Source organism: Lonchura striata, chromosome 23 (assembly GCF_046129695.1).
Source record: "Lonchura striata isolate bLonStr1 chromosome 23, bLonStr1.mat, whole genome shotgun sequence".
Lineage (NCBI taxonomy): Eukaryota > Metazoa > Chordata > Aves > Passeriformes > Estrildidae > Lonchura > Lonchura striata.
Window position 1 is genome coordinate 4,385,280 of NC_134625.1, and position 15,023 is coordinate 4,400,302.

Sequence of the window (15,023 nt, forward strand, 5' to 3'; positions counted from 1 at the left end):
AAGGGAGGAAAACCCCTCACAACCATCCTGCTGCAAGTGCTGGGACAGTGTCCCCAGGCAGGGCCTGGGCGTTGTGAGCACAGGAATTTGAGCAGAGCAGACATGGACAGAGTTAATGGCAATAACCACCTCTCTGTGGGCTGCTGAGAGCTGCTCTTGGTCTGACTCCTTCTCCCTGGCCAGCTGCTCTTCATATTTCTTCATGTCATACTCCAGCTCGGCTGCCAGCTGCTTGTCCACAGCAAAGAACTCTTTGATTTCGGTTCGGTAATCTTGCATCATTTCCTGCAGCAACAAGGAACGTTTGGACCCTTTCAGAAATCTCCCCCAGCTACTGATTCACATCCCCATTCAGATCACAGCTGCTTGGGAGCAAAAGGAAACACCAGTTGGTGGAGCAGAGGTGTTTTTAACAGACTGGAGAGTTTTAACTCTAATTTGTTCTTCAGAACGTGGAAAAGCTTCCCAGCGTTTGAGCTCTTCCTGCCCACATTCCACACTGAGAGCCTTATCTGCAATCCCTCCACCTCCCACGTTATTTAACACTGTGGCAGTGTCACAACATCCCATCTTCTGAATTCTTCCCTCCTAAGAAGGCTCTTGGCTGTGGCAGTGGTTGCACACCCAGCACATTAACTCCAGAGAGGATCAAAACATCACGAGCAGCAAGAAAACGCTTCCCCTTACCCGCAGGTAGTTCATCAGGTCCTTAAGAGCTGGGATCCTCTTCTGCTCCATCAAGGACTTGAGTGATGTGATTATTGGGATGATGTTTTCAATGAAATTCTTCTTTTGAACCTTTTTGTGAACAAGGCATGAACAGTTATGCGAGGCAGTGAAGGAGAAGCCACTGTGCGGCTCCACAGAGGAGTTATCCCTCCACAGCCAGGGAATCACTGTAATTAAAGCTGCTCTTACACCACACACATGCACACAGGCTTTTAACCTAAGTGGAGCCTTTTCAGATGCATCACTAAGTCACTCAGATCTTACAGTGAAGGCAAATTGCCCAGAGGTGCAGGAAAATCATTGTTCTGCTCAAATGCCTCACCAAGGAGAAGGTGGGGAACAAATCCAGCTCAGCACAGCTCCCCTGGCTCCTGGGAAATGCACTTCTGATCCCCCCACCTCCAGAACAAGCATCCTCACTAATTCTGCCTTCATATTGTGCTTTTACAAGACACAGAGGTGCCCAGCCCTCTTCCCACAGCACAGCAAGTGCCCCTCACCTGCGAGATGAGCTTCTTCTGGGCCACCTGCATGACAGCATTGGCCATGGCCATCTCATCTTCATCAGCCTGAATGTCTTCCTCAGGTTTGGACCTCATACTTGAGAGCTTGATTTCTTTGCAGCTGAGGACTGCAAATGTGTCTGAGAGCAGCTCGCTGCCTTCCAGGTCCAAAGGAAGGACCTCATCCACAAAACAAGCTGGAAGACACAGGCAAGAAATAAATTGTTTTTCCAGAAGCAGCAGTGATGGGCAAGCCAAGAAGATAAAACACCTGGATCACGAGCTTTTATACAGCCACCAGCTTTTTGTTTGGCAGATTTTGAAAGGCATTTTTAAAGCCTTACCTAGGATGTTGTGGCTGATCTTGGTGGTGATGCTGAACCTCTGCTCATCCGAGAAATGGTCCAGCAGGAAGGTGTAGATCCTCATCCTCTTCTCCTTGTTATCCTTCCCCTTCAGAGAGAAGAGCTGCTTCTCCCTGTGGCAGAGCATGACATTTTACAGAGGCCCAAATCACATTATGCCAGCTCCCAGGAATAATGAGCCCTCAAATCAGCCAGGGATATTTGCATGTCACTTTTAAAGCCCATAAACCTGCTCGGACAGCACACAGCCCTACAAATTACAGCAGTGTCACAGGGAAGGCAGGATGCAACCCAGCACTGCTTCCCCTGGCTTTGTTCACTCTTGTTGCATGGAAAATTATCAAGTGGCACAAATGCTGTGCTGTCACAGACAGCTGCATGGCCACACAGCCCATAATTTAGCAAAAATTAGCCAAGAATGTGCTCAACTGACCGCAGGCTCTGGGGGAACCTGTTGTACTTCTGATGTTTCTCGTAGCTGTTGAAATGGAAGATGCACTCGATGAAGTGCTGGGAGAACATCACCGGGTTCTTCTTCAGCAAGAGATGCACCAGGCAGAACTCTGCAAACCTGGAGAGGAGGAGAAGAAGGAAATTATCACTGGACAGTTTCCAAAAGCCACCCCTGAAGCTGTGTAGGGCTCTCAAGGCAGGAGGATGGTTTTCCTCTGCCAAGTCTCCCTCAACACCACATTTAATTCTTGCCCAGCTCACTGACTTCCACCCTGTTCTCAGAGGGACAGACTTTTCCAGCATCCACAGCACTACTCATTTTTATGGCCATTAAAGCAAACTGAGTCAGAAATAAATTTGAACTTGAATCCAGGCACAGCACTTTAATTATTTAAATAACCTGAATTCCACTGTGGCTGAGAGACAGCACTCAGCAACAAGTTAATCACCAAAGGTCCTGCAAGAGCTGCAAGGTAACCCCAGGCTTGAAGAACGTGGTTTTATCTGGATGCAGTCTCTAAATGCAGATGCAAAAGGAAAAGGCTCCCAAAGAAATGGGAGGAACATGATGCTGCAATGCCACCATCTACTGGAAAGACATTTTTAGATATTAAAAAGACACTGAAGAGAAAAGGCAATGTAAATGGTGATTGACAAAAGGTTGATTGTTCTGGAAATGTCCATCTCAGACTGCCTGCTCCAGGCAGAAATGAGCAGCAAGGTGTCCAATCCTCCTCTGTAACACTAATTTCTACATGACCTCCCCACCTGAGAGAAACCTGCCCCACTCATTTCTAACATAACAGAGCAGCTGGAGACCTTGAAACCTCCAAAAACTTCATAAACATGCACTTAAAATCAGAGTGCATAATTCCTCTGACACATCATTTGACAGGTCATTCCTCTGACAATTACAAGATGTGGCAGAAGGCTGAGAAGACAAGGCATGCAATATAAGAAAAAGGAAACTGCAACAAAATATTTAATCCTAGTTCTTAAACCCAGCACTTGAGACAGAGCCTGTCAGAAAACCATGAGGAAGATTTCACAAGGGTCTGTCTCAAAAAAATCCCTTTTTTCTGATTAACTGAGTTCTAAATAGAGCAGAGCTGAACGTTTTGAGGACAGCCAAAGACATTCTTTGGGACTTTCAAATGACCTGGAAAGAGGCTCATCAGCTCTTTGCCACCACTGCAGACCCTAAAGGAAGTGCAGAGGTTAGAGGGATAATCTGCTTTATCACTGGAATTTCCTCACAATGTGAAGGTGCCAAGACTGAGACAGGTTTTGAGACATCCCTGACCTTCAACTCCTCCAGCATTGCACAGCAGAGATTTTTACCTGGCAATATCTGGGTTTGGATCCACCAAGACACTGACGAAGCGAAAGAAGAGACAGTCCTTCCATTTCACAAACTCCTCCTGTGAAAATCGGCAGAAATGAACAACCTGAGCCAGGAACACTTGGTGTGAACCTCCAAACTGTAGTCAGGTAAACAAACAAGCTGTAAAGCCCCAGCCAGGGGGACATAAAATAAACCCCAAAACAACCCCAAGTATTTGCACGCCACAGCAGCACATCAAGGTTTACCCCAGGTATGAAGAATAAAGTAGAAATATGAAAAATCTGCTTTCCCACCCCATGGCAGGTGTGCTCTTTAACACTGTTTTCAGAGCCAAATGCACTCCAAACCTGCCCTCGTGTGAACTAGGAGGGTAAACATCTCGAGCAACATTCACACCTTCAGAACAATCAGCAGAGACAGCAGGAAAAAAAAAAGGTGTTGTGGTGTGGGGATTTTGACAACCTGGACAGAGAGAAGCCAGATAGACTTTCCCAAGAATTATTCTGGAGACTTTTGAGAAAGCTAAGAGAAAGAATGAAAACAATCTTGCAGCTGGTGTTTTGAACAGTTGTTTTCTTGTAAGATGCTCACCAAAGAGTTTCTTCTTAATTAACCAATGATGTGAGGGGTGTTGATTAAATGACCAATCATTTAATGACTGCATCAGAACAGTGTGTTGAATTTTTAAGAAAAGTGAATTTCTAATTTCTAATAGTCATGAATTGTAATAAACTCAGGTTAGCTTCTGAAGAGACCTAGAGTCTGTGTGTCCTTCATTCAACCATCCCTGATACCACAGTGACAGCAGTGCTGGTGACAGCCACTGACAGAGGAGTGAAACTGGAGGAGCTCAAATAAACCAGGATGAGAAAAGGGTCAACCACAGACTAAAAATAACCTCATTATCCCACTGAGGTGTTGTTTATTCAACTGCAGGAAAGCCAGTCACTAAACACTGTTGTCTTGATTTTTAAAAGTTAGGGGTTTTTTAATAGGTTTTTAAGTTCAAAAGAGAAAAAAATGCTTATTTTATTTCTAACTTCACAATATATGAAGTTCTAAAAGTGACAGTGGATTGGAGGATTAAATTGCCACCTCTCCAACCACACTGGTCAAACCAACAACCTATCAATTCTCTCCTCCCACAAAGAAGAATGCAAAACATTCATCATTTACGTAAACAGCACATGAGAACCCTAGTAGAAATATGTCATCAGAAGGCATAGAAAACTTTTTAAAATAGTTTTTTAAAAAAGCTCCTGCCAGGGAGCTGCAGAGTGACAAGATCGCCCCTGAGCCTCTTTTTCTGCAGGATTCTGGGCAGAACTTCACCAGAAAGGCTGAGATCCACAAAGACCCATTTTTAGGCCAGGACGATAGCACTTACCTAAAGCTTTAACTTTAAAAGTACTATGTGGCAAGCACATTTCTCTCCCTCTCAGGATTTTTCATAGAGGTGCACAGAGAGAAATGAATGAGAAAACAATTTCTATTTCTGCTCCTTGTTTTTCCCATGTGGAATGTGTTTGGAGAATTGTTTACCTGGGTTGGATTCTGGGGAGGATTGTTTGAGCCTGGTGGCCAATCCAACCCACCTGGGGCTGGGCTCTCGGAGAGGGTCACAAGTTGTGTTAGAGTCAGAGAAAGTATCCTCCTTTTATATAACATATTAATGTATTTTAGCATAGTTATAATAAAAAAAATAATTCAGCCTTCTGAACCGAGTCAGACATCACCATTTCTTCCCATTGGGTTCACCTACATTTACAACAGTACTATAAAAGAAAAACGAAACCCTTGTTAAAAAACCAACAAAACCCATCTTTAAGCCGCCTAAACTGCGGCTGAAGGTCACCTGCAGGAGGTTGGTGAGCAGGATCAGGGTCTGCCTGCGGACGAAGGGGTGGGGGTCCCGCAGGCAGAGCGAGATGTTGGGGATGTATCTGTCCCCCAGCGAGGTGTAGCGCACGCAGAGGTCGCACAGCACCAGCGCCGCGTTGTTGCGCACGGCCACGTCCGGCGACTCCTCCAGCTCCCGCGCCAGCGCCGCGATGCATCTCTTGGCCAGCTCCTCGTGCTGCAGGCACAGCTTCCCTGGGGATGACACCCGTTGGGATGCTGCAGTTTTAGGTTTTTTGGTTCCCTAAGGAACGACACTCGTGGTGCCGGCAGTTTTAGGTTTTTTGGTTCCCTAAGGGATGACGCCCGTTGGGATAATGACACCCGTTGGGATGCTGCAGTTTTAGGTTTTTTGGTTCCCTAAGGGATGATGCCCGTTGTGATACATGCAATTTTAGGTTTTTTGGTTCCCTAAGGGATGACGCCCGTTGGGATAATGGCACCCGTTGGGATGCTGCAGTTTTAGGTTTTTCATTCCCTAAGGAATGACACCCATTGTGATGCCTGAAATTTTAGATTTTTGGTTCCATAAGGGATGACACTCATTATGATACATGCAGTTTTAGGTGTTGTGGTTCCCTAAGGAATGACGCCCATTGTGATACATGCAATTTTAGGTGTTGTGGTTCCCTAAGGAATGACACCCATTGTGATACATGCAATTTTAGGTGTTGTGGTTCCCTAAGGAATGACACCCATTGTGATACATGCAATTTTAGGTTTTTGGTTCCCTAAGGAATGACACCCATTGTGATACATGCAATTTTAGGTTTTTGGTTCCCTAAGGAATGACGCCCATTGTGATACATGCAATTTTAGGTTTTTGGTTCCCTAAGGAATGACGCCCGTTGTGATGTAGGTTTTTTTGCTCCCTCAGGGATGACGCCCATTGGGATGCCTGCAACTTTAGGTTTTGGTTCCCTAAGGAATGACATCTCTTTTAATGGCTGCAGTTTTAGGTTTTTTGGCTCCCTAAGGGATGACACCCCTTGTGATGCATGCAATTTTAGGTTTTTGGTTCCCCAAGGGATGATGCCTGTTGTGATACTGACACACATTGTCATGTCTGCAATTTCAGGTGTTTTGGTTCCATAAGGAATGACACCCATTATGATGCCTGCAATTTTAGTTTTTTTGTTCCTTAAGGGATGACACTCCTTATGATACCAGCAATTTTAGCTTTTTGGTTGCCTAAGGAATGACATCTGTAGTAATGGCTGCAATTTTAGGCTTTTTGGTTCCCTAAGTAATGATACCCATTTTGATACCTGCAACTTTAGGTTTTTTGGTTCCTTAAGGAATGCCACAAGTGTGATGCCTGCAATTTTAGTTTTTTTGCTTCCACTAATGGATGACACCCGTTGTGATGCCTGAGATTTTAGGTTTTTTGGTTCCCTGAGGAATGATGCCCATTGCAGTGCCTGCAATTTTAGGTTTTTTGGTGCTTTCAAAGCCTGCGCTGCATTAGGGCACAGCTCTAAGCACCGTGTAAAGTGTGGGGAACTCTTCCCCTTTTGGTCAGACAAAACAATTCCTGTAGGACCTCCAACAGCTTCAGGCCTCAAAAAGTATAAAGAAGTGGATTGGAGGGAAGCAAACTATGAATTACTTTGTTACCTGAAGCTGTCATTGCAGGATTAACCTTGATATGCAAATAGACCAAACTCATTTCTGTCTGAAAAACTCATGAGCATCATCCATTTTGGGTGTAGCCTCTAACCCTGCCCAAGGTGTATCTATGGAAGGCCTCTAATAAATACCCATTTTATTCTCTTAACTCTGTCCAGCCTCTGTTCTAGGCAGCCATTCCAAGGCATCACCAGAGTAGCAGAGCTGGGATAAATTCTCCTTACCAGCCCAGCTCGCTGCCTCCAAAATGAGCCAGAGAAGGCATCAGGAAGTAAACAAGGGAATAAACAAGAAACTCATGCTGGAACTTGATGAGCAATCTGCACGATCTCTCAGGGAGATGGTACTTCAAGTTCTTCCAAACTCCCCTTAGACCTTTAGAGTGGGTCTCTATGCCAAATTCCCTCCTTCACAGCAAACTATTTCTGTGTACAGGGTATTATTCAAAGCAGCTAAAAAGAACAGCCCCAGCTGTCATAGGCATAGCAGGGAGACACCCACCTCTGAGAGCATCACTGAACCAACCTAAAATAAAATAGCCTGCAATAGTTCTAACATCGCTTCTCCCTGTTCCCAAGCTCTGCACAAAAGTATTAAAACTTTCCAAAGCAATTAAGGGAAGAATAATGCTGCCTATCTGCAAAAGAAACTTGTTCCTAACAAAGGAAATATTAAAACCCAGAACTTTCACTAGGTATTCCTCAGAATCCTGGGAATGCAGCTGGCCAGACTTGTCTGAAAGCAGCATTTCCCTCACGTGGAGAACAAATATTTCAGTGCAGTCATCCTGCTCTAAGCTACCTCAACAGCACCAGGTTTTCTTCACCCTCTCTAGAGCTTCTTGGAAAGTGAGATGATCCTTCAGCACCCAACTCTGAGTACAAGGACAGCACAGCTCTGGGGGACAGTGATAATTATTGATCACTATTAATGCATTAACCACCTGGAGAAGCAGAGCTGGCAGGGTTCTGATGGTTTGCCCAACTTGTTTCCATGGATATTTGCATTGCTAAAAGCTCTGAGCTGGGCTAATGCCAAGAGAGCACTGGGGCTCTCTGTCACAACTGCCAGAGCTTTACATGGAATTATTTAGGTTGGAAAAGACCTCTGGAATCACTGAGTCCAACCTGTGATTGATCCCTACTCTGCCACCCAGCCCAGAGCTCCGAGTGCCTCATCAGCCCTTTCTTGGACACCTCCAGGGATGGGGACTCCAAAGCTCCCTGAGCAGCCCCTTCCAATGTTTAACAACCCCTTCCATGGAGAAATTCTTCCTCATGTCCAACCTGACCTTCCCCTGGCACAGCTGGAGGCTTTTTCCTCTTTTCCTGTCCCTGTTCCCCAGTTCCTCCCTCCTGCCAGGGAGCTGCAGAGTGACCAGGTGCCCCCTGAGCCTCCTTTTCTGCAGGATTCTGGGCAGAACTTCACCAGAAAGGCTGAGACCCATGAAGGCCCATTTTTAGGGCAGGATGATGGCACTTACCTAAAGTTATGAGTCCGTGAGCCCTGACCACGGGAGGCATGGCTGAGCCCCTGAACTGGGACAGGGGCTGGGAGCTGGGCATCTCCTCACTGTCTGTGCAAGCAGACACTGGAAAAGAACAGGGCAGGGATGGAACCAGGGCCTGGCACACGGTGGTGCCTGCAAATGCAAAGCTCAAGGCAGAAGGAGAGTGGCTCACCTTGGTCCTTGCTGCCAGAGGAGGCCAGGATGGACTGAACCAGCAGGAAGATGCGTTTGTCCACCCTGGCTGGGCACAGCTGGGCAGCCTCGCCCAGCAGGAAGAGGTGTCTCACCTGCAGACAGAAAGCAGCACTGCAGTCAAAAGGCAGAGGGTGAGCTGCAAATCAAACCAGCAGGAGTCAGTTCTTCTTCAAAAACAACTCAAAATTCCCTCAGTCCTTCCAAGGCAGTGGCTGGAGAACAGAAGGGGAGGCTTTGGAACAGAAATGCTGGGTGGGTGTATTTAATATGTTCCAACACCCCCCCCTCCATCTAATGAGACTGAAATACTCCTCAAAGCATTCCATGCACTTTACAGACCACTCTCCCAAACAGCTCATCTGAGAAGTTTGTGTGGAAAAACAAGCAGAAAAAACCACGTCATCTATTAAAAATACATGGGGTGCCATATCCTTAAAGCAACTGCTGGTGTGTAAAACTGCTGTGGGCTCTTAAATACAAGAATTCATCACACACACGGGCCATGCACATTGCTGTGATCCCACCTCTTGGCATGGATTTTGAGGAACACCAGCTCCAAGCACACCTCCACCCTTTAAACAATCCTTGAAGGGGATTGTTTGAAATAATAATCCCCAAACTTACCAAGAGATCTTCCTGCAGCTGCCCTGCTCCATCCTCTTTGAGGACTATGTTGGAGATGTAGCTCTCACAGGTGGATACCAAATCTCCACACACCTGGTTGAGCAGCTCCTGTTCCGTAATTAAACAAAATTAATTCAACATTTCATTAATTAAACAAAAGGTAGCTGTAATATCCGTCCACACATGAATCCTGAATATCAAAGTCTTTATGTGCTTTTAATAATCTGGATCCCATTAAAATCAATCTGACAGTGCCTCAGAGCTTTAAAATTCTCCCTGCACATCAAAGCATGAGTGCAAGTGTCAAAACACCTTGGAAAATTTGGCTTTTAATGATCCTCAGGCCCAAGTTTACTTCATTATAGAAATCACACAGACTTAAACAAAAAGATTTAGGCGACTGTTTCATGTGCACCCAACACATTGGAGGTGTCTGTGGGAATTTTTAGATGTTGCTTGAAAAAAGCAACTCCATTAACAAAGAAAATATGACATGAATTCTAAAGACTGGAGGGGAAGCACAGGAAAAACTGATTATCTACTGCACTGTGGTGAATACAAAGCATCATTTCTGCTTTTCCACCATCTAAGAGTGGTAATTTTAATAATAAAATACATATATAAATGGTAACAGCTAGATTTGATGAAGTGACCAACTACAGGAACATCTGCATTTCATTTTAAGCCAACGCTCTCTGGATGTACCATACAGGGGAGGATTTTCTGATTGTTGGTTTAAAAACCCACAAACCATCACCCCACCCTGGGTTCTGAGGCACAGAGGGTTCAGCTTTGCCCATTATTTACTAAACTTGATTGGGATGCTTATTATAAAAGAGCTGCCATCTATACTGAAAGAGAAACATAAAACAGACACAAAGAGAAATCATTAGGGACGGAGACCTGCATCAATTTTAGCTTCTTTGCAATTGTGTCCAGGCTGAGATTTTTATTTTACCAACAAAATATGGCTTAACTTCCCACTATGGGAGCAGAACAAAGCCATGGCATAAAACAAATGGAGGCAGAAAAAAAGTTATGAGCAAGTTATTAACTCTCTGCTTGGTCTCCAGGAAGAGGTCTAGGAAATATGTTTATTTCCAGCAACTCTGATGGAGAACAGCCAGAGATTACAGCATAAATCTGTGGCCTCAAACAGGACCAAGCACAGCAACAAGTTTCCTTCAGGAAATTTCCTTTAGGAATTCTGTAAACTTGGACAGAAGGCAAATGCAGGTATTTCAGAGCTGTGTGGGGGAATACATTTGAAGGCAGAAGATTTCTCACAAGCCCAGGCTTAGCCCCAGGATGTTCTCCAGCTCAAGTGCAGCAAAGAGGCAGAGCTGAGCAGAGCAGGCTCAGTTGCTGGAGTCAGAGCCCCTTTTTTAGAACTCATCATCCCACAGCCTGCAGACAGCAGCAGACACCCCCTGAGTGGGGAACAGGCTGTTTTAAAAGCTTTATTTTAAGTCCCACCTGTGCCTCCTCTGGTGCAGCTGCAGAGGCCTGGCAGAGCTTCTGCAGGGTCTCCACAGCTGGGCTGATCACCTCCAGGGGACACTGAGACTCCTTCAGCCAGTTGTGGATGTTCTCTGGGGATGACATAAAACATAAAAATCAGCATTTTCTAAGCTTTTCAAGTGTTTGTGTGTGGGAATCCAGGACTTCCCTCTGGCTGCCCTGGCAGGGGTCAGAAACCCCCCTGGACAGAGCCCCCAGAGACACTGGCTGTGATCTCTGGCCATGGAAAAGAGTTTTCAATCTTACAGGATGAATTACCAGCTCTGAGTGTTTGATATCAGTAATAATTAAGTGTGGCACGGGTGCAAAAGTAAAATTTTAGGATTCTAGATGAGGGGTCCAAAGGGGACAAGATGGAGGAAATTGGATGTGCCTTGTCCTTTTTCTCCTTCTTCATGCCCTCCATGTCTCACTGTGGTGTTGGCATTTTTCTGTTGGTTCAGGCTGGGGACACACTGTCCAACGGAGGTGACAGATATTGGCACGTTCTTGTAAATGCAGCCCAGGGAGTTTCTGGTATTTAATGTTTGTCACATCCCACTGAGGGCAGAGCCCCACACGCTGCCCTGCAGGACAGAGCTGGGCAGGGCAGCAGAACATGTGAGAGAGAAACAGAATAAACAACCTGGAAACCAGCACAGACCAATTATGGCTTCTGCTTTGGCAGGGGGCTGACAGACAGAGACTTTCTACAATCTCGGGATCATCAATACCTCAGATTCTGACATTTTTGGAGGCACAAAATCTCTGCCAGGGCCACTCACCCTTCAGCCCCTGACAGCTGCTCTTGGGAAGGTGCTTGGCCACGTGCCCCATGACACACAGGACGTGTCCCACGGTGTCACTGCTCAAGTTCTGCTGCCTGCAAAAGCAACAGAGAACTCTGAGCCCCTGCACCAAATCACAGCTGAGCAATCCTCTCACCTGGGACATGCATTATTAAGGACAGACCTGTCAAAGGCAATGAAAACTCAGAGAGCTTGAGGAAAGAGTTGGTTACTGCACAGATCTAGAGGTCTTTGCTGGATTTCCAGCTGCAGAAGTGACAGTTTGAAGAAAAAACTGGAATTTAAAACGTGGAAGGGCACTGAGGGCTGCCTGGCAGAATGGAGCTCAAAGCACACACTGACCTGCTGACACTGTCCCAGGAGTCAATGATCTTGGAATAATCCAGCTTGGGGGAGGAACCTGCCACCTTGGCAAGCAGCATCCAAGCTGCCCTGGAATGCTCTGTCTCCACATGAGACATGATATTATTGATAAAAGTGGAGGTAAACTTGTTCTGCTTGGACCACATGTGGAAGGCTTTGCTCAGGTAACGGCTGCAGGGAGGAAAGGAAAGTTGAGGGAGGAATAAAGAAAACAGTAAAATCCAGGAAAATCCAACACAACAAAGCTGCTATTGCCTGGCATTGCCACAATTCACACTGAAAATTTCCATATTTACACATATTTTCACTACAGACCTGAGATCTCTACATGGCTGTTGTGATCTAGGGCAGTAAGACAGAAGGCCAACTGGTCCCATGACACATCAGGAAATTATAATTTCAGCAATTTGTAACCAAGATTTTCCAGCAGTTATTTAATACCCAGAGTCATAATGATGCCTCAGGTTGAGCTTTTCTATTTTTCACATTCTTTGCTGCTTCAGTGTGTGGGTCTGGGCTTCACGTGAGGGGATGCTGAGCTCTGTGCACAGAGCAGAGACACAAAACAATTCCTGCTCCAGCTGGGCACCAAGGACAAATGATCCAAACCTCAGCCCAGGAGTACAAACACTGTGGGCTGGAGAGAGAAAAACAAGCAGGATGGGACTGATGGGCTGGAGCTGGAATGGGACAATGAACTCCAAGGTGCCAATGGAGCAGAACTGATCCCAGGGAGAGCCCCCGGGAGCGCTCGTGCATTTTGGGACAATTTTGGTTCATCTTGGGACCATTTTGGTTCATCTTGGTGCAGCCCTGGCTGGGCTCTGGTGCTGCCCAAGGTGGATCCATGGAGGAGATGCTTTTAATAAATCCCTGCTTTATTCTTCAGCTCTGTCCAGCTCTGTTCTAGGCCAGCCTGCACAAGGCATCAACAGAACGGCCTAAATTGGAAGGGACCTTGAAGATCATCCCAATCCACCCCCTGCCATGGAGAAGGGCACCTTGCACTAGACTGGGCTCAGAGCCCCATCCAGCCTGGCCTTGCAGAGTCCCAGGGGTAAAGGGACAGCAGAGTCATGTCAGGCATCACAGCCTGCTCATTTTTCTGCACAACCCGAATTATCTACTGCACACTGGTAGAGCTGTGAGATTTCTCAAGCTGCAAGGTCCTGCAGGGTCAGGAGGAAGAAGGTGCCAGGAATGTGCAAACCCTGTTACAAAACGGCCCGAATTAGAGCAGTGACAGCTCCCCACACTGGCACGGCAGCACCACCAGTGCCTCATCTGCTATTTCGGAGCTATTATGCCCTGTTGACTAATAAACATACAGCTGTCTTTAATCAATGTTGTGTCCTTGTCATGCTGTGTGTCATCCCATTTCTCCCTCTCCTTCCCACGGCGTTCTGCGGCAGGCAGGATAATTCGATTTGTCACAAGACAAGTAACATATTGTACATAAGAATTAATACAAGGTGATGTTCTTGCTTTATATATCCTCTCTCACTTCTGTCAGAGGAACACCTCCATTTGACTTAAATATTCATGTGCTATCAGTGCATCCAGCATGGAATGCAACAAAGAGCATTTCAGTCCAGGGAGAGGGCACAGGTAACAGGAGCAGCAGGTGGAAACACCTGACACAAAACAAAGAGGGATTCTCCTTGTCCGTGCTCACAGCCCTGTCCTGGGAGCTGGCAGGGCAACACAAGCACCTCAACGTGGTACTTTCCATCCCCAGAATGATACTGAGGCTTTCAAGCAGGGAATTTAAGCAGCTTCAAAGAGTTCCCTGGGAAAAATTTGGTTTCTTGTCCTCGCTCAGCAGACAGCACGTGCATTTTAACAGTGTGCGTGTGAGCTGTGGTACCTCATAGTCTGTGACCACACAGGGAATGAGAACACAAACTCAGACTCTTATCTTAGTCCTCAGTCAGTAGGTAATTTCCTTCTGTAAAGGAAAAGTTTTGCATTCTAATGGCACTAAAAGGAAAAAAAAATCCTCTCTAGGTTTTAATCCTGAATGTTAACATAGACAGGAGAGGGAAAAATGCACTTACCTCAGCTCCTGGCTTTCTGAAGACAACAGGGAGAGCAGATCCCACGCCAGCTCCTGCCTCCCATCATCACTCCTGTATTTATGGTAGGGTTTTATGTGCTGCAGCAAGAGCTGATCAAGGCAATCCAAAGCCTTTTCTTGGACAGAGCTTTCTGCATCCATCACCACAGGCACCACTCCGTTCAACCAGGCCTTCTGCACCAGGACATTGCTGTGCTGAGACTGAGAGAAACACATTTTTTAATCATTAGGGGATCCCAAATGCATGGATAAGACCAGCAAAGGCCTCCAGGTTCAGCTACAAACTTTGAAACTTGAATTTTAATCAAGCCCAGCAGTGCGGCAGCAGGTGGGACAGGGAAACTCAGCATCACAAGGTCTTTAATCATCTCTATGATAAATACCTGGTGTTTCTGCTAAAGTACTGTAACACTTTGTTTTGAGACTCTATAAAGAATTATAACAGGTTTGCAATAAGGCTGTACAGCAGATGATTTAGCACTAAAAAAAAAGAGCTTTGCTTAATATAAACCCTGTGCTCCAAGCCTGAGTTACAAACCCTTTGTGAATAAATAGAAAAGAAAGAAAAATATAGCATTGCTATCATCCACACATTACATCTAAAAGTGATTCAGGGTTTTTTTTAACTTGAGAAGGCCAGCAACATAAACATTTTCTTCATGACACATAAATCAACAGCCAGAAAAATCAGTGTTTCCAAGAGTTGGGAGCACTCTGCATAAATCACAAGTAGGTATCAGAGTGAGTCATGACTTCCGAGTCAAAAGGTAATGAAAAGAATTAGAGCAGCCTAAAATGCAACTCCCAGAATGAACAGCTGACTGTTGAGGTCCCTCCTGCCCTCCCCCATCCTCGGTGTGGCAGAATTCCCATTCCCCTTGATGCCTTAGGATTTGAAAAATAGAAAAGCTAAAATCCTGTACTGCTGTAGGGTATAACTCTAAGCTCCATATAGAGTGTCAGCTACTGTTCTCCTGTTTTATTCAGACAAAACAATCCCTCCAGGGCTCTAACTCAATGAT

The 15,023-nt window shown here is 45.8% G+C and overlaps 1 protein-coding gene across 1 annotated transcript in view; it reads right to left on the minus strand.

Annotated features, from left to right (window-relative positions):
• NCAPD3 (non-SMC condensin II complex subunit D3) overlaps positions 1-15,023 on the minus strand; it is a 35,379-nt gene that overhangs the window by 6,187 nt on the left and 14,169 nt on the right. Inside the window, exons 16-29 of the mRNA XM_077787997.1 lie at positions 13,982-14,202; positions 11,904-12,095; positions 11,538-11,635; positions 10,729-10,844; positions 9,253-9,360; positions 8,606-8,720; positions 8,407-8,514; positions 5,251-5,489; positions 3,392-3,471; positions 2,027-2,168; positions 1,577-1,706; positions 1,230-1,429; positions 688-798; positions 130-285 (exon numbers count right to left, since the gene is read on the minus strand). Coding sequence (XP_077644123.1) covers positions 130-285; positions 688-798; positions 1,230-1,429; positions 1,577-1,706; positions 2,027-2,168; positions 3,392-3,471; positions 5,251-5,489; positions 8,407-8,514; positions 8,606-8,720; positions 9,253-9,360; positions 10,729-10,844; positions 11,538-11,635; positions 11,904-12,095; positions 13,982-14,202 — 2,016 coding nt within the window. The remainder of the gene's footprint in view (positions 1-129; positions 286-687; positions 799-1,229; positions 1,430-1,576; positions 1,707-2,026; positions 2,169-3,391; positions 3,472-5,250; positions 5,490-8,406; positions 8,515-8,605; positions 8,721-9,252; positions 9,361-10,728; positions 10,845-11,537; positions 11,636-11,903; positions 12,096-13,981; positions 14,203-15,023) is intronic.